The sequence below is a fragment of the Podarcis liolepis genome (genome assembly GCF_965112155.1).
Source record: "Podarcis liolepis genome assembly, chromosome: 11".
NCBI lineage: Eukaryota > Metazoa > Chordata > Lepidosauria > Squamata > Lacertidae > Podarcis > Podarcis liolepis.
In genome coordinates this window covers 3,466,811-3,488,951 of record NC_139565.1, presented here as the reverse complement: position 1 = coordinate 3,488,951, position 22,141 = coordinate 3,466,811, and the positions used below count along the sequence as shown (strand labels likewise).

The 22,141-nt window shown below is 40.1% G+C and overlaps 1 protein-coding gene across 6 annotated transcripts in view; it reads right to left on the bottom strand.

The window, feature by feature from the left end:
• The window catches only part of PCSK5 (proprotein convertase subtilisin/kexin type 5), a 163,458-nt gene that overhangs the window by 6,000 nt on the left and 135,317 nt on the right, over positions 1-22,141 (bottom strand). For all 6 annotated transcript variants that reach the window (XM_083464824.1, XM_083464828.1, XM_083464825.1 and 3 more), the window contains exons 11-17: positions 14,683-14,800; positions 12,418-12,627; positions 6,016-6,152; positions 4,805-4,948; positions 4,362-4,464; positions 2,223-2,416; positions 705-789 (exon numbers count right to left, since the gene is read on the bottom strand). In XM_083464824.1, coding sequence (XP_083320950.1) covers positions 705-789; positions 2,223-2,416; positions 4,362-4,464; positions 4,805-4,948; positions 6,016-6,152; positions 12,418-12,627; positions 14,683-14,800 — 991 coding nt within the window. The remainder of the gene's footprint in view (positions 1-704; positions 790-2,222; positions 2,417-4,361; positions 4,465-4,804; positions 4,949-6,015; positions 6,153-12,417; positions 12,628-14,682; positions 14,801-22,141) is intronic.

Sequence of the window (22,141 nt, the reverse complement as noted above, 5' to 3'; positions counted from 1 at the left end):
AATGCTGATTAGCATGTGGCACTTCTGTATGGATTTTTTTGGCAACAGTTAACATATTGTTACTGTTCAAACAAATGCATCTACTCTGAGGAACACTTGTGTTCAGTACAATGCCATGAGTACAGGGTCAGTCTGGTGAAATGACTTGCTTACAAAGGCTTTCTGCAAGCAAGTCTTTCTCCGCTCCCGCACTTATACCATGAATGAGTAGCATGCTGGTGCACTCTGCTGAATTGTGTTCTGCTTGTCCTGGCGCCAGCAGCAGCAAATTACAGGCCTTGCATTAACGTGATGTGTAAACCCAAACAAGCCATGATTGGAAATACAAGAACAAACTTTGGCTTACCACTGAAGTTTGTTTAGAGAGAAACAAACCACAACTTTTGGTTTGCTCATTATGGGAATCAAGGCTGCTGGTTAGGAAGGGTAGAATGAAACAGGATCAAGTCAAGAGCATGTGCTAACATGCTGCTCATTCACAGGAAGCCATGATTTATGGCCCACTTTGACATGCAAATGCAGGCACTGTATATTAAACGGACCACAGCTTTCATCTTCCTCAGCTTTTCATTTTTTTTATTCAGTGTTGGCCATGATTACACATATAATGAATATTCCACTTCAGCAGATTGTAATGTGAAGGTTAAATAATATTATTTAACTTTCCTTGCTACCATGTTCAATACAATCTATCATTTCCTTACCTTAGGCCATGTCTGCATTCTGTGCAGGTTTGAAATTCAGTGCATGTCTTACAGTTTTCACTGCATTTACGGCATACAATCTTATCTGAAAAGAAAAAGGAACACAACGAAAAGAACCCAGTTCAATTACATGCAATAATATATTTTTGTCTCCTTGCTTATTGCTATTCCTAATGTGATACCACAAATAGGAGCTGAATAAAATATACTGTATTGGCCACACCTGAATATAAGCAGCACCTTTAAAATTCAAGGGGAAAAAAGAAAAAAAAGACAATACCCGAATATAGGCAGTTCCCTTAAAATTCCGCAGGCACTCACACCCCTTCCATTTTACCGTATGTTTGTTTCAGCAGCGATATCATAAAAGCCAGTTTTTGTAAGGTTGCAAATTTAAGCTGCACTTTTACTTTTCACGGTCAGAATTTGGGGAAAAAGTGAGGCTTATATTCAGGCCAATACAGTAATATTCTGTGCTGCTGAAGTACTAACATTCAAATTATTTCTATTATCTGATTATATAAATGATTTTAATACATGGGGTCAATTCTGTAAACTTTTCCTCATTGAGTTGTAGTAAACCTTTTCAGTAATGCCAAAAGATAACAAGCTACATTTATAAAAAATAAAAAATATTAGACTTTATTTGCTGTTCTTCATAGCACATAACCACTGGGTCCTGTAGAAATAAACTTCTTGTATACATATCCATGTAATAATTTTTATTATTATTAAAAATATGTACATGATGCTGTACAGAATTAAAGTGTAGATTGTAGACATTCCTTATCACGGGGAACTTCCTTGTGTGTGTAAAAGCTCCTATTTTCTGAATAGTTGGCATCAGTGCTGCAGACATAAAGATAACCACCCTGACTGAGGAACTAAAATCAGTATGTTTTACAAAAACAATATGAAAAAGAAGAGAAACAATGGGGAAAACCAGAAATGGCAATGCCATTGTAGAACGAAATGTCCTGGGCATAAAAAGGGAGACGAACATCCCACGCATGTTTACCTAGAACTCAGTCTCACTGTGTTCAGCATGTTATTTCCACTAATATGCTAATTTTTATACAAACTTCGTCTCAATAAATGCATATTTGTAGACATCGTTTGGTTGGAGAATTTTGATTAGTACGAATTTTGAAAGATGACTGTGTTTTGCTTCTCATTTTATTTCTGGAAGCGCAAGCTTTAGAAATTCACCTTTAAATATGAACTGAAATTAATTTCTTCGTGGTCCCTGATGTCTGACTGCATTATGCCAGATTTCCTTTATTTTAGGATTGTTGTTGTTTTTTTATTGCTGTTATCTGTTTTTATGTGTTTATTTTTATGTGTTTATTCAGTGGTATTTTTAGAATTCTGATATGCGCCTTGAGAGTTCAAACTGAAATGGAAAGGCAGTATGTAATGGTTTAATAAATATCATCAGCCTTAATATGCATTAATGGCAACTTGAAGATTTCCAATTACTTCCAATATTATAACAGGGTTTTGTTTTTAAATACTTACTATTATCCAGGTAAAACCCATCTGGACAGCTGGTAACACAATTCCTGGACTCTTCATTGATATAGTAACCAGGTTTACAGGTATTACATTGATCACTGTGGCTTCCAAAACATGTTTCACAGTTGGGTGAGCACTTTTTACAGCGTTTCTTGTCGGCGCTGTAGTGACCAGGAGGACAGTTGGGAACACAGATTCTTCATTGTACAAGATAATAAAAGACTGAGTCAGAATTATCAGTGAATTTGGCAGGAAAAAAGCAACGGCGTTGATTAGAAGAGTGGCTTTCCTCTTGTTTATGGAAGCAGAGACTACAACCGGGATGGCACAAACCAAGCCAGGCTCATTTGTGTCCAAAGCCCTGTCCTAGTCCTGACACGATAAGGGAAGGCAGGCTCACTGAATCTGCTTCCACTGTCACACCCCAATTACCGGTCCTGCTACCCTCCACTTTGTTAGAAGGCAAATGGCCTAGAGCAGGCCTGTAGGCTCTTGTATGATCAGGTTTAAAAATGACAGAGGGACCCTCGGCATGTAGAGCAGGCGTCCTTCTGCAGATCTTCAGAGACCGACTGACATCAATGCACCAGAGAGGGTGGGCCTACCAGGTGTGTCCCCATTCTCCCCTTACCAAACCCTAATCACATGAAGGCTCAAACTCCTGAATATTGTGTCTAGATAAGATTCCTCACTCGCTTTTATCTTTTGCCCATTAATTGCCAAGCCCCTTCCTTAACATTTTTAAAAGGATTTCAGTTTGTATCCTCTCTTTCTGCATATAGAACCAATGACAGTAATATCAATATCATCAATATCAATACAAATATAATAAAACATTTGTAAGTCAACCAGGATTCTTAACTAAAATAAAATGGGGGGCAGATAAAACCTAGTAAAGACACAAAGCCAAAGGCTTGTCAAAATGAACAGGTTGTCACCTGAAGGACATCTGACATGGCGCCTAGTGGGCATCTCTAGGGAGGGAGTTCCACAGCTTAGGAACTACCATGGAGAAAGGTCTTTTCTCATGTCCCTCCTCATTCTCAGATATTGGCAGGATTGAGAGAAGTGCCTCTCTTGGAGATCTCTCGGCAGGAAAGTCATAAACTGGTCTCAGTACATTTAGGTTGGAACCAGCACTTTGAATTGTTCCCAGAAACAGAAGTAGTGATTTAGGAATCACATGCTCCCTACATAACTTCCCCCAGTTAACAGTTTGGCTCCAGAAATCTAAACTGGGTAAAGTTCCAAACATTGTTCAAAGAGTATTCCAATTATATATAACGAAGGCATGTATATATAACCAAGGCCAGATCTGACACCTATAGGAATGGGTATAGTAGGCACACCAGTGTGAACTGTGCAAAAACCACTGCCAAATATGGAGATCTAGACTTATGAATAGATTCAGAAGAAAACTCAAGCTATGAACCTGAGCCTTCAAGTGCAGTGTAAGCAAATCCTAGCATGGTTGAACCCTTATTCCCTGATCTGCCATTCCAGTCTTGTCTGGATTAAACTTTAATTTGTTCACCCTCACACAGACAGTAACGGATGCCAGACACCGACCCACAACTTCAGTTGTTTCCTTGTACAGAGATAGAAAGGAGATATAGGAGTAGGACACCATCAGCATACTGATGACCCCAGACTCCCAAAACTTGGACGGCTTCACCCAAGGAAGCAGAATAGAGCCCCAGGAGACACTGTAGGTCAATGGCCATGGCATCAAATGGAAGTCTACCAGCTACATGCTTTGGAAACTTTGCTCCAGGAAAGATTGGGACTACCATAAAATGAGGGTCCTAAGTCCCATCCCAGCCATGTGATGTGCTGTATCTGTTTGGAGAAAAGTAATAGCAAGTGAGGAAATAATATATTACCTCCCCCTACTTCTTTACTCCAAATTTCACATCCTAAAGCTGCAAGTTTTGTTTTTTTTAAATACTCTGAACCACTTTTAATATGTGCTTCAATGTGCATACATTCATGTAACATATAGTTAGTCTCTGAAGCCTACTGATGCTGAAAATGTAAAAGTATCTTGAATAAGAATTTTGCTAAGATTGAAAATGGTTTGTCAAGTAAGTTAAAGATATTCAGTATAATCTAATAATTTTGTGGGGCAATATACTGTCTTACCGCGTGTTGTTCTTAGATTTGTAGTAGTAGTGTAGGCAGTCATTGCAGTGATCTGGTCCTGGGCCACCACATCCCACTTTGCTGCACTCTGCATTGCACGGACCTTTGGCGAAAGCAGCGGGAGGGAGAAAGCAAATCACCATTTGTCTTTACTTCAAAGGAGTTGTTAGAAACTATTTGGTCTTATGTATTTGCTTTGGAAGTAAATAATAAAAATAAAATAAATCAAAACTGGAAATACGTATTGTGGGGAATTTTGGATTTCTGAACCAGACCCTGACTGATCTTTAGCCAGAGTCACTATTCAAGTTTTCTTGAACCAGGACATGACGTTAATAGCATTATGTAAAAGCAAGAGAAAAAGGGACTGCTAATCTTTTACACTAGTATATTGGTGGGCATATTTGAGGCAGACACATCTGAAACATTCTGCTTCATATTACCTGCATAGTCATCTGCCCCATAATCTTCTGTAGGGTCTTCTATTGGACTTGAGCGTACTCGTTCGGCTTTTGGGAAATCATTTCTTGGGGAATAAGGCTGAACAGAAGTACCATAAAGTACTAAGGACCATTCTTTCAATTTACCTAGGTGAGGCATATGAAAACATGAGATGTGGAAAATACTTTTTCTAAATTTATTTTCTATATTTGTATCATAGTCTGAGCTGTAAACAGAAAAAATGTAAGAAACATTTTAATAGTTATAATTAATACTAATAACACCAATACAAAAATTAAAATCACTCCTTTCCCCACCTGAAAAAACCTGTCAACAATGGCAGCATCAGTATTAGTGCAGGAAAGAAATTACTTGGCACCACAATAACATAGGCCTTAAAATGTCCATTAAGCAATGTTGAGTGAGATTCTGATTTAGTCTTCTTCCATGTACGTCCCAGTTGTTTTCCAGTGCCACATATGCAAGCAATTTCCTACTATCCCCCCTCCTGCAGTACCCCACACTCTTAAACCTGCTCCAGAGGGCTGGAGAACCCTCCGGAGAAGATTTAGAGAGTCCAAGGAATTCCAGGGGATTGGGAGGATAGCTGAACCTCTAGCAGGGCTGAGTGGCATACAAGGAAGGAAGGAAATGGCAGGGAAAATTTGTCATTATTTTCCAAGGTGAGAATACAGTAAGCCCACAATTTACACACATTTAACTTGTCACATTCAAGCTTTACATGTTTGGTGAATCTATATATATCTGTATTTACTCACACACAAAATAAAAAGAGGGTGGAAAGGGAAAAAAGACTTTGGTAATCTCGCCCACCATTAAACCCAGTGTGTCTTGACTATACATGATTTGCCGTGATCCGCAGAACATAAACCCCCCGCATAGGATACACATCTATTGTATTCAACTATTTTCATTCTACTACTCCTACTATCCTCCCAGTGTCTCAGCTACCAAAACTTATAAACATGCATTAAAATGAAATGTACCAGAAAAATGATTTTGAAGTCACCCCAAATGAAACAGGAACATGGAAGTGCAATTATTTTAAAAAGTTTTATATCTCTTTCTAGTGTTTGTAAGTAGCTTTGAGTTCGTTTTTTTTTTAAGTGACTGATAAATATACTACTACTACGAGACTTTTCTATCACTGGAACCTAAATGCACATCACTAACAAAATTATAAAATTTGTACCTGGAGTCTTGACGTTTCTTAGCTGTGACGGGGTATCATAAATTTCCAAAATCCAGTCACCAGCTGCTTTTTCACCCCAGCAATGAGTTGTCATAAACTCCCAGCTTTTAAACCCTTCCATGGAATGGTCAAATAACCTTTTAAAGAAGAAGAAGAGAAGAGTTTGGATTTGATATCCCGCTTTATCACTCCCCGAAGGAGTCTCAAAGCGGCTAACATTCTCCTTTCCCTTCCTCCCCCACAACAAGCACTCTGTGAGGTGAGTGGGGCTGAGAGACTTCAAAGAAGTGTGACTGGCCCAAGGTCACCCAGCAGCTGCAAGAGGAAGAGCAGGGAATCGAACCCTGTTCACCAGATTATGGGACTACCGCTCTTAACCACTACACCACACATAATATAATATAATATAATATAATATAATATAATATAATATAATATAATATAATATAATATAATATAATATAATATAATAATATAAATATATAAAAAATAATAATATAAAGTAACATAAAAATACAAATACAAGAACACATAGGAACATACTTTTGCACAAATGTTTTATATTATATAAAGTAATATTATTAAAGAAACCAGGCAAGCCCATAAATCCAATTACAGTAATGGATCCAGTTAAAATGTACATTGGAGTTCCTGTCCCCAACTTCCAGGAGAAATGCATGCAGGGTTATTCCTTCATTGCAGGGGGTTGGACTAGAAAACCCTTGGTGTCCCTTCCAACTCTATGATTCTATAGGATGCTACAAAAAGAGCCTGGGAAGAAAGACATGACATGAAAGTGGGAGGCTGCCAGAGCGTGTACAACTGAGACCAGCCTATCCTGGACCAGGAACAGCTATAGCTGGTGATCCAGCTTAAGCAGGACATGAGCACTCCAGTGGCAGCTTGAAATTCAGATGCAACCCTTCCCAGAATAGGTTGTACACCTCATTTCCAGACTGGGAACTACCCACCAATAGCACCTCCATCTCAACAGGATTCAGCTTCATTTTTTGGCCTCCCATCGAGTCCAACACCTTCTCAGCCTCTCCTGATTCTGATGGAATGGAGAGATAGCGTTGCATGTCATCAGTACACTGATGACACCATGCTCCCAATTTTCACATGCCAGCTCCCAAGAGTTTCATATAAATATTAAATAGCATAGAACAGTTGCTTTCAACCTTGTTGAGTCCAAGGCTCCCTTGACAAACCACATTCTTTTTGGGGCTCCCCCGTGGAAGCCACTTATACTGGGGTTCTGTTACAGGAGATGCATAAGTGGGGATTTCTCTCTTCCACCCCTGCCCCATTCCACCCTGTCCCTTTTGGGGGCTGTTTTTGGCGTGCGTGTAAGTGGGAGTGCATGTGTTGACGGGAACCCAAGCAATGCCACGGCTCTGCAGGGCTGAGCTGACACACTCCACATGGCACCCCCAGCCTGCCTTTCCCAAAACTGCCATCTGTCATGCATGGATCTAGTTGAGATTCCTACATTACATAGGGGCTGGACTAGATGACCCTCAGAGTCCTTTTCAATTCTATTATCTAAAATATCTCTGTAACAAGCGTTTGTTTTAAACAAAGTATTCTGACTTTCAAAAGTAACCACTAGGCAATAACTTATTTGAGAGGAAATAAAGTTCTTGTTTTGTTCTAAAAGTGCCTCATCCCTGTTTAGATTCGCTGGTTGAGATTTAATTGGTCACAAGTTCCCCTCTACATACAGTAAACGCTGCCACAGTTAATAAAAAACCTCTGTTGTGGGAATACAGGAAAATATTTATCAAATAACACACCTATAATAGCAGTCAGGTTACCCATCTTCAGTGTGGGTGTCTCTGTCACATTTTCCTTCACCACTTTTTTGGGAAATATTATATAAACTGCTCAAATCTCTTTATTTTGTAACACTGAAAACTTTGGACTGCTGAAACCTGAGACCTTTGGGCTGCTGACAATTGACTTCTTTTTTTATAATCCTTCAGCTTTTGTTACATTTCTTGCAAGGTTGATTGGTATGTTGTGAAGTACAGTCGTACCTTGGATCCTGAACGCCTTGCGACTCGAACGTTTTGGCTCCTGAATGCCGCAAACCCGGAAGTGAGTGTTCCGGTTTGCAAACATTATTTGGAAGCCAAACGTCTGACATGGCTTCCGTGGCTACCGATTGAGTGCAGGAAGCTCCTGCAGCCAATCAGAAGCCATGCCTTGGTTGTCAAATGTTTTTGGAAGTCGAATGGACTTCCAGAATGGATTCCGTTCGACAACCAAGGTACGACTGTACAGTACTAGTGAGTCCTGAGCACACACTATCTTAATTTGCTCAGAAACTACATATGCAATTTTTATGCAAATTTGCACCACAAACCTGTGTCAATTCCCCTGATTAACGGTATTTTGCATTTTGCCTTACATACAATAAAAATATAGGGCCCTGGAACATTGCAAAATAGCTATTCTTTTTTAAAAAATGTGTCTTTTTCATACTGTTTTGCAGTTTGAAAGAAACAAAAGTAAATGTTTTCCCCACATCTACTTACTGGTGCTGTTGTTTCCTAGTCTTCAGCAATACTTATTTCCCCAGAGCCATAGAATCTATTTATTTTTTTATTCACTGCCTGCCTGCCTGGAATGATGCTAATACATTGGAACAGCACTTGTTTCTGTCAATTATATCAACAGAAACACTCAGGGCCTTTTGGAGGTTTCATCAACATCCAGTTCAGACAGAGAAGTTGGGGCGTAGGCTATAGAGCATTAAAAATGGGTAGAATACTTTCTAGAATTATATTTTTCACTGAAAAAAATAGAATGGAGCAGTGGAAAGCAAGCATCTCATAAAAAACAACAGGCTGAAGGGGAGAACAGTGCATTTTGCTTGTTTGCTTTCGCAGTTTGATCAAGAGCTTTCAGTAATTCAGGGGATGGTCAGGGTATCTGCCACGCTGGATCAATCTACAGTTCCATGGACTCCAGCAGGGGCTGGCAAGATATTCTGAGGAAACTCAGAGGCAGGGTGTGGGAGCCCTGCCACCCTCCTGTCTGCCCACAGGATCGGATTCTCAGAAGTATATCGCCTCTGAAGATGGCATGTTCCATTTCTTGCGACTGGGGCTGCTAGCTGCTGAAAGTCATCTTCTCACAATAGTACGCTAAATAAACCATAGTTTAGGGCAGCACTAGATCTATTGAGGTTAAGCTATAGGAGGGTAGATTTTAGTTTAACATCAGGAGAGACATCTTGGTAACAAGAACACGTGGACGATGGAACCAATTGCCCAGGGATGGGGTTGGGCCACCTCCACTACAGCTCCTTAAGGAGAAGCGTTGGAGACGTTCTTGCTCCGGAATTCCTCCACTGAGCAGGGGGTTGGACCAGATGGTCTTAAAGGTCCCTTCCAAATTTATGATTCTATGAGTCACACTGAAAGTATGTGATCCCTGTCTCTTTCTAAGCTTGCGTTTTCCTCTACTTTTCTTCTGTTCTGTCCCTTGAATATCCAGTCTAACCACGTGAAAAGGGAGGTGTTAACTGTCATAACTTTTACAAACAATGCAAAGACTCCAGCAAATGACAACAGAATCCATCCAAGACCTAAAAGCAAACACTATCATTCTCACTAGCTTAAGGTGTTTTTTAAAATGAGTAACCACCATTAAAAATTGAAGTATTCATAGACAAAACCCTAACACTGTCTGATATAATAGCTTAACTGTCTAATAAAATGCACAATGAAGATTTGTTTATGTTTTAAGAGTTCAAGTGTTAAATAGATCTTTGCAGTTCAAGCAATCTCAATAATCGTTTCCAAATCAAACCCACAAGATTAATGATGAATCAATGATTTTTCTGACTTCAGTAAAAACATGTGAATTGCTGCTATTAATCATGTGTCTCCAAGGTTCACTGTGTCTGAAAAAAGTGTCTGAGTCAGTAACAACACCGCACCGACCAAGGAGCGGGGATATCTGCTGCCATGGCATTCTTGAGGCTAACAACATGCAACAATGTTTTCAAGCATTGCTTATCCTATCCTTCTTGCATTTCTGTATTCAAACAAGCTTTTTTCTACAGAACAATGGTGATGCACATTTTCAACTGCAGCAACAGACCACCACATTTATTTTCAGTTACTTAGAAAGAAAATAACCTTGTAAACATTATTTTTGCATCCTTTTAGACATTTTTAAAAGAGCGTACCAGAAATAACAACAACAACAACAACAACAACAACAATATAAAATAAATTTATATACAGCCTTTCATCCAAAGATCTGAGAGCAGTTAACAAGATAAAAATACAAGATAAAAGCACAAATAAATAGTTAGAACAAAAACAAAACAAAACAAATCCTCCCAAACACATTTTGGTTTAATATTAATCAGCCCAAGGCCTGGTTGAAGAGGAATGTTTTCGTTGGTGCCTAAAGATGTATAATGAAGGCGCCAGATGAACCTCCCGGAGGAGAACATTCCACAAAGGGGAGCCACTGCAGAAAAGGCCCATTCTTGTGGCCACTCTCTGAACTTCTTATGGCATGGAGACACAAAGAAGAACCTCAGATGATAATCACAGGGTCTGGGTCAGTTTATATGGGGAGAGGGGTCCTTCAAAGGAAAGCATGGGGGGTGGGGGAGACACTGATGACCTACCTTTCCAATATTACTTAGGATAACCTTAAAATAAAACCTGCCAATTACCCCTGACAAACATAGGGTATGCTACAGGCAAAGTTTAACACTTCTAAAGTTGACTTAGAAGTCATGAGCATAATTCGTTTCCACCAATACTTAACCATGTATTGTTTTCAATTTGAATTTATGTACTTGTTGCAGGCTGAACTTTATGTACCTTTCTTTTTATTTCTCTATTTTGTGTATTATCTAGACTTGGACAGAGCCAAACAAAATGTAGTTTAAGGCTCGCAGTGCCAGCGGATTAGGCCAAATGTAACAGCTATACCAAAGCAAGATCATAAAATCTGACATTCTGCTAGTAGTGAAATGATGGTGCTGTAAGCAAGTATGCTAACTGAGGCTCCAATCCAAAACTTTTCATGCAGCATGTTGCATGCATAATGTGGCTTTCCTGTCCCCCCCCCTCCCCATGCACGTCTGTGCACTCTTTAGAGCTGATCCTAACAGTTGAAGAAGAGTTTGGATTTGATATCCCGCTTTATCACTACCCGAAGGAGTCTCAGAGCAGCTAACATTCTCCTTTCCATTCCTCCCCCCCAACAAACACTCTGTGAGGTGAGTGAGGCTGAGATACTTCAAAGAAGTGTGACTAGCCCAAGGTCACCCAGCAGCTGCATGTGGAGGAGCAGGGAAGTGAACCCCGTTCACCAGATTATGAGACTACCGCTCTTAACCACTACACCACACTGGCTCTCCAGTTGAGAGACTCTCCAGATCATTATGGGACATGCAACAGAGAGAGGAAGGAATTGTCAGAACTTGGGAGACTTGCACCAAGTTGGGAGACTTGGCAAGTTGCACATGTGGAAGTGTCACCTGCTCAGAGGTGGATTTAGGCCAGTGCAGCGGGTTGTGCTTCACTGGGCACAGAGTCTAGGGGAAGCCAAAGGGTGTTGCAACTATGATGTAGTGAATTGAACAGAATGGAAGGCGAGAGGCAGGGGTGCAGAATTTTGGGCTTGCACAGCGTGCCACTGAAGTTTGAAGGACAAAAGTTCACCCATGACCTGGTCATGTGAGAGCACTAGCTAACAACTCTGGAGACTTAGCTGAAAAAGTCCTCACATTATGCAGTATTAATTCTAAAGCGACAATAGCCCTAGCCAGACCATTAAAATTAATAGACAAGTCTTTTTCATCATTTCATTGACTCAAACCCAACCAACTGATTATGCTAAAGGATTCTTGGGCCACTTGTCCACTTACCCCAGGAAACAATCTCATAAAAATCAGAGTTCATAAAATATCCTGTTAGACGCTCTTGATCAGCACCAGAGCTCAAGAAAGACAGACAAGATCAACATAGTATCATGTGCGAAACACTCAGGTCAGACATGATAGGCTGGAACATCCACTCTGGCACTATCCTTATTTTCGAAGGACAACTTTAACAGCACGTCATTAGCAGCTATTCCTCCATCAACCATCGTCTTGCAATATTGATCTTGTTTCACTTCCTCTGTATTCTGCAATGATCTCATCCTTCAAGGATTTGTCAAAATCTATTGTGCCCAACTCTAAAGATTACAGCCTTACTCTAACCACTGCTGATATTAACAGTGGCAGCAGATCTCCAATTCCACTTCATTTTTTATTCTCTCCAAGACATATCTAAGCGGTTTCTCCAGTTGCCTTTATTTAAATTGGGTACACCCTGGACAGTCAAACCTGATTGGACTAAAAGTTGAATATGATTATTATACCTGTTAGCCAATAGTTGAGATTTTGTTCCAGAAGGAGAAGTCAAATAAATTGCCAGGTCACCTCTCCGGGGATGTGTGACAGTGATGCGCACAACGACATGTTCCAGGTAGATGACATGGTGATTGGCATTATCTGCGCAGCCTGTCGCTTTGTATATTGAACGGACACCATTATCTGGTCCATTACGAATATTATCTGGTCGTATTGTTCTGTTTCAAAGACACCAACATAGTCATGGTCTCCAGTGAATACTACAAATAATTTGTTATAAATCACTTTTATCCTTGAACTGTGTATTGAATTTTGGTGATACTGAAATAGGCTTAAGCAGGACTTTTTTTTTACATGCCTGGGTAAGCTTAACATTCTATTCATTAGATGAAATCAATTATACCCTCACTTAAATAGTACTACAGGCTAAAAGATAAGCATCACCACAGTTAACAAGAAAGCCAATTAGTTTACAGAAGTTCCAGATTCCAGAAAACAATTTATATTGTCTTTCATATTTTTCTATTAAAATTATTTGAGCTGTACGAGTAGCCTCTTCTGAAAGCACAAATGAGAGATGATACATTTAAGTCACAAGCCACCATACGTGTCCCTGAAGTCTGGTTCATACAACTGTGTTAACCAAATGATAACTTTCACACACAGCTTGATATTGTGAAACAACTAAAGATACATGCACTATGATGTACGGTAGATTCCATATCATGTAAATCAGTAACTATCCTTGGAAGTGAGCTTGTCAAAAACAAAAGTTATAACCAGGGCCACAAAGAAACAAGGGAGGCTTGGAGAGGTGAAGGGTAGAAACAGCAACCAACCCCAAGGCGTTAGAAGCTCTATACATTATTAAACTGGTTTCTCTGCCAAATATGTTCTAGTTTACTTTTGGCTCAGGCTTTTATAAGCCTCTATGAGGCTGTCATTATAATTTGATTGGAATTATTAGATTTAGGCCTGATAAATACCACGTTAGACAGAAAAGTTGAGACAGGAAACCTGAGATCCAGACCACAAATAACTTTTGAATTATGGAAAGGGAGGACTGCAGAAGAATTATGTACAAAATTGCCATTGCTCATAATATCCTGGGGCATTGTCTCTGTGTCTGCATGGAATGCATAGGGAGCACAATGCTGTGAAGAAGCAGTCTATTGAGCCCCACAGGGACCTCGCTGTGTATGGGCACAGCACCCATACGGTATTCATCAAAGTAACAAAGGATTTAATTAAAATAAAAAAATCAGTCTGAATGGAAACTTCATAAACTGACATTCACAGAACAGCAGCACAAATATCCTTAATATATTTCTTTATTCAAAAAACACCTGGTATCGTACCTGCTGCAGTCCTCCCTTTCCCTGTGTGAGCTCAGTGAATGCATGTGCAGAAGGGGGCAGGGATTTATGTTGCACCTATTTGCCTCTAGTCCTGACTTCCATGAATTCAACTGCAGGTCTGAGCAAAGCACATGTATGGTACAGACTGCACATGCACAGACTTCCCTGATCATATAGCCAGAGCCGACATGGACTGGGAGTGAGAGCTTAGATCTTGGACCCAAACCCAGAAATGTTTGTGAGGTAGAAGTGTACTGAGTGCTGTCACTAGATGGTTTCCTCTCAAACGTCTATATATTATTATTAAACACAAAGCATATTATATTAATGATATAATTTGTTATCTAGTATATCAAAGCTAACCAATAGATCCAGAACTACAAAAAAGAGGTTAGGGTCAACAATCAAACACATGGAAGAAAAGGAATGGCACGGCATGGTGCCTAAAATGTAAAAAGGTGCGTCTCCCAGGTGAGAATGTTCCACAGTTGGGGAACCGCAGCTGAGAAGGTATTTTCTCTGCATCTCTACCACCCAGAGGAAAAGCTAATTGCTGACTTGGCACTTGATCATATTGGCTTGTTGTGAGTCTCACGGGCTAACAAGGCCCTGGCCTAGGGACCATGATTTTTATAATATGGCGATATTTTCAATGACAATGTTGGCACTGAAATAATAATTAAAAATATGAGCTATTATATATGTGCTTTGATTTGTAAAACACAAGCACAAAATTAAGTGATCTGCCAAGAATCTCAGAAATCTTCAAATGCCCAGTAGGAAAAAAAATATGTTTGAGAACCATTGCCTTAGGATTATCTTACAGAAAACCAAACAAATACAAGCTGCAATGTACAGCCACAGTAAATATATATGCATGAATATGTGTCAACAAACGTCTTCAACAAGCATTACTTGATTTGCCGATCTGTATTTTCAACACACACATGCTGTGGAGGGACTGTTGTCCACTTTTCTGCTTCTATCACCATGGCTTCAGCATCCATCAATCCAAATCCATATAGGTGGCTAACTGCAAAACATAAACAGAATTGTTTACAATTACAAAGTAATTCTATGCTCTTTCATAGAACGCAACACACATCACTGCTACATTCCTCTTAATTCTCCTCCCTCGCCTAATTGCCAAGAACCATACTGCATATAGTTGCCAATCATATCTAAATTCATTGTTCAATTGTTAACTGGCGAAGTCAGATATGGGTCTGATTCACAGATACATGTGCAATCAATTTCCCCCATGTGATTGTAATGTAATTACAGAGTTTGTGGCAGCTGGAAAAATTGCAACTAAGATCACAGAAGTGACTGCCTGCAATCTTTGGATATCACCTGGTTCACATTAACATTTCTGTATGTGGCTGCATGCCGAGATGGTGTTTAAAGAAAAGTGTGGCTTGCAGAATGATAATTATAGAACGGCAATGTTTCTGCTTGGATGCATCAACCAGACCTACACCTGAGATTCTATAATACCAGAAAGCAATAGAAAAATGCCTGGTGGATCACATGGGTGTGACCCAGATTATCTTTGAGTCTCTTTGGGCAGCACTGCCCCACCTTAGCTCGTGCTTTTCCCAAGCTTTTAGAATGAAATGATGGAATGTTATAAGGAGTAAAAGCCATAATCAGAATCCACAAACACCATGGTGCTCGCTACTGTGGAATTCTGAATATGATACAGCATAGACTATAGTATAGATTTATACTGTAAGCTCTTTTTCACTTTATTGAAGCTGAGTTTTGCTTATGTTAGCTGTATAATGTATCATGCACAGTTATCATGTGCTCTAGGACTCATAACTTTCAAGGCAATTCAGTAATCCTTACTGTTAATTTTAAGCATTTGTTGATGGAAATTATCTATTAAACCATGTTAGAGTTGCATATGTAGTTGAGCTAGCACCCTGATTCCATCACACTCTTCAAGCTATGGGTAGAAAAAGCTACTTTCCTATTGGCAACTTGATTTTGAATGTATTTTATTTAATAAGTCTATCTTTTTACTCCTGAGAAAAAGATTACCGCCCAACGTTGTAGTACCCACATTAACTTCCCATGGCTGATAGACAGTACACTTAATGTTTCAGAACTTTATTTTTGTGATGAACAAAGAGTAGCATTAACATGTGCCCTGCCATTTTAAACAAAAATGCATACACACAAGAGATTTAGACCCCTGCCCGCCAAATCAAAACAGCCTCGGTGGTGCTATTACGGACGTCCATGTGCAGCCATTCCAGACAGCTGATATTTGGCTGTCTGCGATGCTCACACTTCAAAGGCCCCAATCACATGGATTTGGCTAGCAGCTCCAGGTACTGAGACAGGCCCATCATTTTCACAGACTAAATAACAGCAATTTGGGAAATCATTACAGAGTTGATAAAACAGCTAATCCCCAACATCTTGACAAAAAAGATGTGCTTACTCATGTGACCACACCATTAAAACGTTATCCATTTTTATATGTTTAAATTAGAATTGCTACTGTTGCTGAACCTGACATTATCAGTTTCAGGAGCCTCTGGCAGTGTTATAAGATTCCTTTCAGGTAACATGTTAGAAATGCAATTGCATTAACAACTTCTTGGAAAGATAATGGGTGGGATATATACTTTTATTTATCACGAACTGCAAAACTCTACCTGAAAAGGCTGATGAAAGACTGTCATTTCTGTGCTACCAAAGGCCACCGCAGCCTCTCTGCTGCTCTAAATACATGTCTTTATTATGTTCAGGTGTACTTTTACATCAATGTGAGTATTGTAGCAAGGGATCTCATTGTGAGCCAAGTAGCAAAGTGACCTGTGACTCACAAAAGCAGGCTAGAAGCATGCGGAAGGCAGAGACCTGCTGATCCAGTTCTCAACTAGCTTGACTCTCCAAAAGAAGTAAATTTTTAGACTGTTTAGGTATTGTAAACGAGGGAAATATCCACTTACTTTAAAGAATATTGGAACTGTGCAGTCCTGAAGCCTAGTTTTTCTCTAGACTACACAGAATGGTCCCCTGTGGCAGTGATGGAGTGCTACATTTTGAAGTGAAGGAGCTCATCATGGCAGCCCCACCTGGACTCAGACCACCCCAAGGGGAATTCACAGCTTCACCTCACCTCCATTATACAATTGTGCAATGAAGTACAGTGGTCCCCCGCAAGACGAATGCCTCGCAAGACAGAAAACTCGCTAGACGAAAGGGTTTTCCGTTTTTTGAGCTGCTTCGCAAGACAAATTTCCCTATGGGCTTGCTTCGCAAGACGAAAACGTCTTGCAAGTTTGTTTCCTTTTTCTTAACACCATTAATACAGTTGCGACTTGACTTCGAGGAGCAACTCATAGAACGCAGTGTACGTAGTAGCCTTTTTTGAGGTTTTTAAAGACTTTGGTGATTTTTGAAGCTTTTCCAAAACTTCTTTTGCAGCCATTTGGTAATTTAAGCTTTTAAAACTTTTTTGGGGGGTTTTGGATTTTGGGTTGGGGTGTTTGGAATTCAAGGACTTGGTGTTGGGGAGGGGTTTGCAAGAATCTGGAAGCTTGTATGGTTTTTTTCCTGCATTTTAATGATTTTCTGTGACCATTGGGCCACTCTGCTGTTTTTTTTAAAAAAAATTCTGGATTTGAATTTCTGTGTGCTGGGTGGCTGGGGGAACAGTTGGGGAGGGGTTTGCAAGAATCTAGAAGCTTGTTCCCCCCCCTGCATTTTTATGATTTTCTGTGACTATTGGGCAATGCTGTTTTTTAAAATAAATTCTGGGTTTGAATTTTGAAATGCTCTTTACAGTATGTGTGACTTAATAGCACTTAATAAACTCTTGTTGTACCAAATTTGGCTTTGTTTGGACTTTTTTTGACCATAGGAACGCATTAATTGATTTTCAATGCATTCCTATGGGAAACCGTGCTTCGCAAGACAAAAAATTCGCTAGACAAAAAAATTCGCGGAACGAATTAATTTCGTCTTGCGAGGCACCACTGTATTGCCAGATTGCTAGCATGAAGTAGAAAAGGAAAAAGCTATATGGCATCTGCTTGATTATTTCTCTCATTCTTTGACTTTTGCTATGTTCCTCTGCCATAAACAATTGTAAACCCTGAAAGCCTCACTTATACCTCACTTAGTTGCCAGAGCAAGGAACGTCCCTCCATCTTTTTGGTGCTCCTGCATATGTCAGTGTTCCTGCTATGAAAAAGAAGTCCCCAATCTGTTCTCCATACCACCGGATATCAAGTATGGCACAAGAAGAATGGATACCCATATCTCCCTGCCTGAAATACTGGTGCTTTGCAGACCACAAACCTGCCACAGGGATATGGAGATGTTTGATTTGGGGAAAAAGCAGATCAGCTTCTTGCTCCCTCCCCCCATAAACTATGTCCTTGACCCAACAAACCATTAATTAGTATATGTGCTAGCATTGCTTCTCAGTAGAGTCCTGGAGGGTTACAGGATCTTTAGGAAACTTTGAAGATGTGCTGGGAGGTGTAACTCCAGTGGTTTTGACTATCTAGATAGTCTTTAATCCAAGAAGGGACCCTAGTCTTGCTTGGGTTATTCCTACACAAGGGATTCACTGAATCCCCATGGGATAACAGCTGTAATACTATGAATACCATTACTGCTAATTTATTTATTTGTATAACTTTTCTTCAGCAAAAGGGTTGCCAGAGTGGCACACAATATTAAAATTACACATAAAGCAGCTAAACACAAAACTGTCATCCTGGATAGATAATAAAAACTCAACCAATCAGCAGTTAACATCAGCTAAAGTTATGTTGAAAAGTCTATGACCTCTAAACAAACAGGTCTTTGCCTGATGTAGAAAAGACTGCAGGTACCTGGGGCTGTGTGATGTCAACGGTGTGTGTGTGCACACCACAGGGCATGTGGGGCATGTGTGCCATGTCATCACACCCCTGGCGTGCTGACATCCCTCGCGCATGCAGCAGAGTATGGTGACATAGCGTGTGCACATAGAGGGGCCTGGTGATGCTGTGTGAGTATGCCCCATGGCGTGCATGCCCAGCTGTGCTGCGCTTGTGGGTGCCTGGCCCCCACATTTAAAATGTTGTGTGAACCACAGCAAGCCGGGCCCCTGGGACCTAGCGCCTAGGGTCGTAAGCTATAGCAGATAGAGATCAATAGTTCTGAGGCCTACAAAGAAAGGACAGAAAAGGGATGTTCCCTTGCTTTTGCAAGAGTGAGCTTTTATTAATTAATGAAAAAGTTGTAGGAGGTGAAGTAGCAGGTTGAAAAGGAGCCTTGCAGGACACACTCCAGTCGATTAAGCTTTCTGTTTCTATTAAAGCACACTATAAATAAGCAGTTAGAAAATAAAAATGTAGTTTTCTGAGCTGAAAAAATGAATACTTAGAATTCATTTGGCTGATGGGAATTTAAAAACACTGTTTGCTAAATAGTCATAGTGAATACTAGCAGCCCATTCTCCAACATGCATAGCTGGAGCAGATACAAAGACACACACACACACACACACACACACACACACACACACACGCATTTATCTTCCATTCCTGTGGGGAGCAATGGGTGGATTTCTAGCCCTTTCCATCTGTTTTCTGGCTTGAAATCGGCAGGAGCAACGGCTCTGAGGCCCAGCGTTGCCATGCAAGCAAGTTAATCAGCCCACTGAAAAGGCATGCTGACCCACTTTCAGGTGCCAGCGCTCATGGACTCTTTGTTGAGTTTGAGACTCCTTCAGGTTTTTGCTGTTTTACTCCTCTGATTTCCCTTTTCAAAAGAAAGGCATTCTTTCCTTTTCCCTACTTGCTTCTTATTCATTTTTTCACAGAAAAAGGCAGTTCTCCCGCATCCTGTGTTACAGTGAAATCCTAAACGTGTTTTCCCAGAAGTGTCCCACAGTGTCCTATAGAATCCCTAGGAAGGTGTAACCAAGAGTAATCATGTCTACTCAAAGTTAGTCCTACTGAATTCAATGGTGTTTACTCCAAGGCAGGTGGGGCTAGGATTGCAGCTTAAATCAGTTTTAGAAGCTTGCTTCCTTAATTTTTCAAATAAGCCTTAGTAAGAACATGTCATGGAAGAAATATGTTTCAGCCATCAAGAGAATGATGGTACATTTCTACAAGAAACTCAGTCTGATCAGAGTAATTCATTCTATGAAAAACAGGCATTTAATTGTTATTCTTGGCGGTAGTTGAGGACAATAGTGAAATATTACACGAAATATTGCCATGTGCAATAGTAAAGTACCGATCCATTCTTGCCAACAGCAGTGTGCAATTCTCCCCCCTCTCACATCAAATTCAAAGTTGGATATTGTTATTTAATCTAAATCATTTGCTTTTCCTTGATCCAAAACTAACAAGAGGTTTAGAGAGAGCTACAGTTTTATTGGAACCATTGCTCAGCTTTCATTGCCAAACTAATTTACTTAAAACTATTCTTTTTATTTGGGTTAAAGTTGATTCCTCAATTCCACAGTGATGGGGGCCATTTAGTTTTTCCCCTTTTCCAAATCCAACATGAGGTTATAGAACAATTTTGTTAGGTCACATTCTGTTCTTGGTATCCCTTCATCTATGGCATTAATCAGGCAGTGGGGTGTGTGTGTGTGTGTGTGAACCCCACCCTAAAATATGGTTGACATATACCAGATGGCTCCCAAAAGCAGCTTAAAATAAAAGACACAGAATTACTGCAAGTGCATATGAATATTGCAATGTTTCACATATATACATATTGACAAATACTGTAAAATACAATAGATTTCATAAATTACTGCCACTATGGCAGAAAACATGACAAAAATAGTATTCTAGATATTAGCATGTATGAGCACATACAGAAAACAAAATGTGATGCAAAGAATTTGGTTGATTCCTGACAACCTATTTATTCATCCTGATATGTTTGCACAAAGTTTGCTTGGTTAGACAACATCGGCTTTTTTTGAACATTCATTCTGATTTCTTTGCAGGGTTATATGATGCTGTGCTAAGCAATTGTTACTTCACTCTTTACAGTGCATTTTCCAGTCAATTCCCCTATTGCAAAAGGTCTGATTGGGTCCTTTTTTGGGGGGGGGGGTTGTTGTTCCAAGAACTCTAAATCAACTTTGTGCAATCTGAATCTGCCAGCATGTGAATGAATCCCACATGAAAATAGTGCCTCAATATCCCACATAATATGGCACAGTGTACTTTCCTCCAGCCCTGCCATTTTATATATTTTTGTGCTTATGATACCGAGCCAAGATAGGGCACAGATGAAAAAATATGCCCAGAGAAAAGTAGCTGGCAAGTCTTGCCTGATGACATACATCTGGGGTGGGGAACCTCAGCCCTGGGGAGCAAATGTGGCCCTCGTGGCCTCTCTACCCAGCTCCCAGGACATTCCCTCGGCCATGTCTCTTCCCTAGGCCATTCCCCCAATTGGCCATGCTTTGCACCTTCCTGGCCTGTTTTTTGCAGGCTGGAATGTGTCCTGAAATGCCTGCTGCTTGCCTGGATAGAGGACGTTTGCATGGCTGGACTGTAGTCCACCAGGCAAAGGTAAGAGTCCCGTCTATTGCTCCACCCACTTTTTTGCCTGACTTCACCCACCACTTGCATGCAGCCCATTTTAGTTTTATTGTTTTCAGGAACCAAAGGTGAAAGGGTCATATTTCCTTCTTAAATTACTGCATATGCCTTTTTGTTATTCAGAAATTAAATATCCATACAAATTGCATAAAGGAAATATCATATAAGCTTAGTAATATTGTATTGGCAAATATTTTCCCCAGGACTACCATTAAAAAAACCAAAACAACTTTCTGCAAATGTGATAAATGATGTCATTGATTATTTTGGCACAATGGTGGCATACAGCTAATAGTTTACATCTTGAAGTTTGTTGGTGCACTTGAACTTGGAACTATGTGCTGGTTAGCTTCCTTTGTACTAGAGATGGAGAACGTGTGGCTCTCCAGCAGTTGCTAGACTCCAACTCCCATCATTCCTGTCCATTGCCCGTGGTGGCCAGGGCTGAGGGCAGCTGGAGTCCACCATCTGGGCAGCCACAGGTTCCCTAGCCCTGTTTTATACCACGATCCTAAATTTATAATATAGAAATATGTCTAACTGATTTCAAGGAACTTACTTCTAGGTAAGGGTTGTTTTGATCACTACTTTCAAAAAATCATAATGTTGTAAATACTATGCTAAACATCAGGCTTAAAAATCACATTTAGGCTTCCCAGCCTAAGAGTTAGCTGAAGAGCATTTTTGCCTCCAAAATCAACCTATATTAACTGTTCCAATCAGGTTTCCTCTAACTTGCATATGGCATAGCTACATGATACAAGTGGCTGGTAAAGCCACATGGA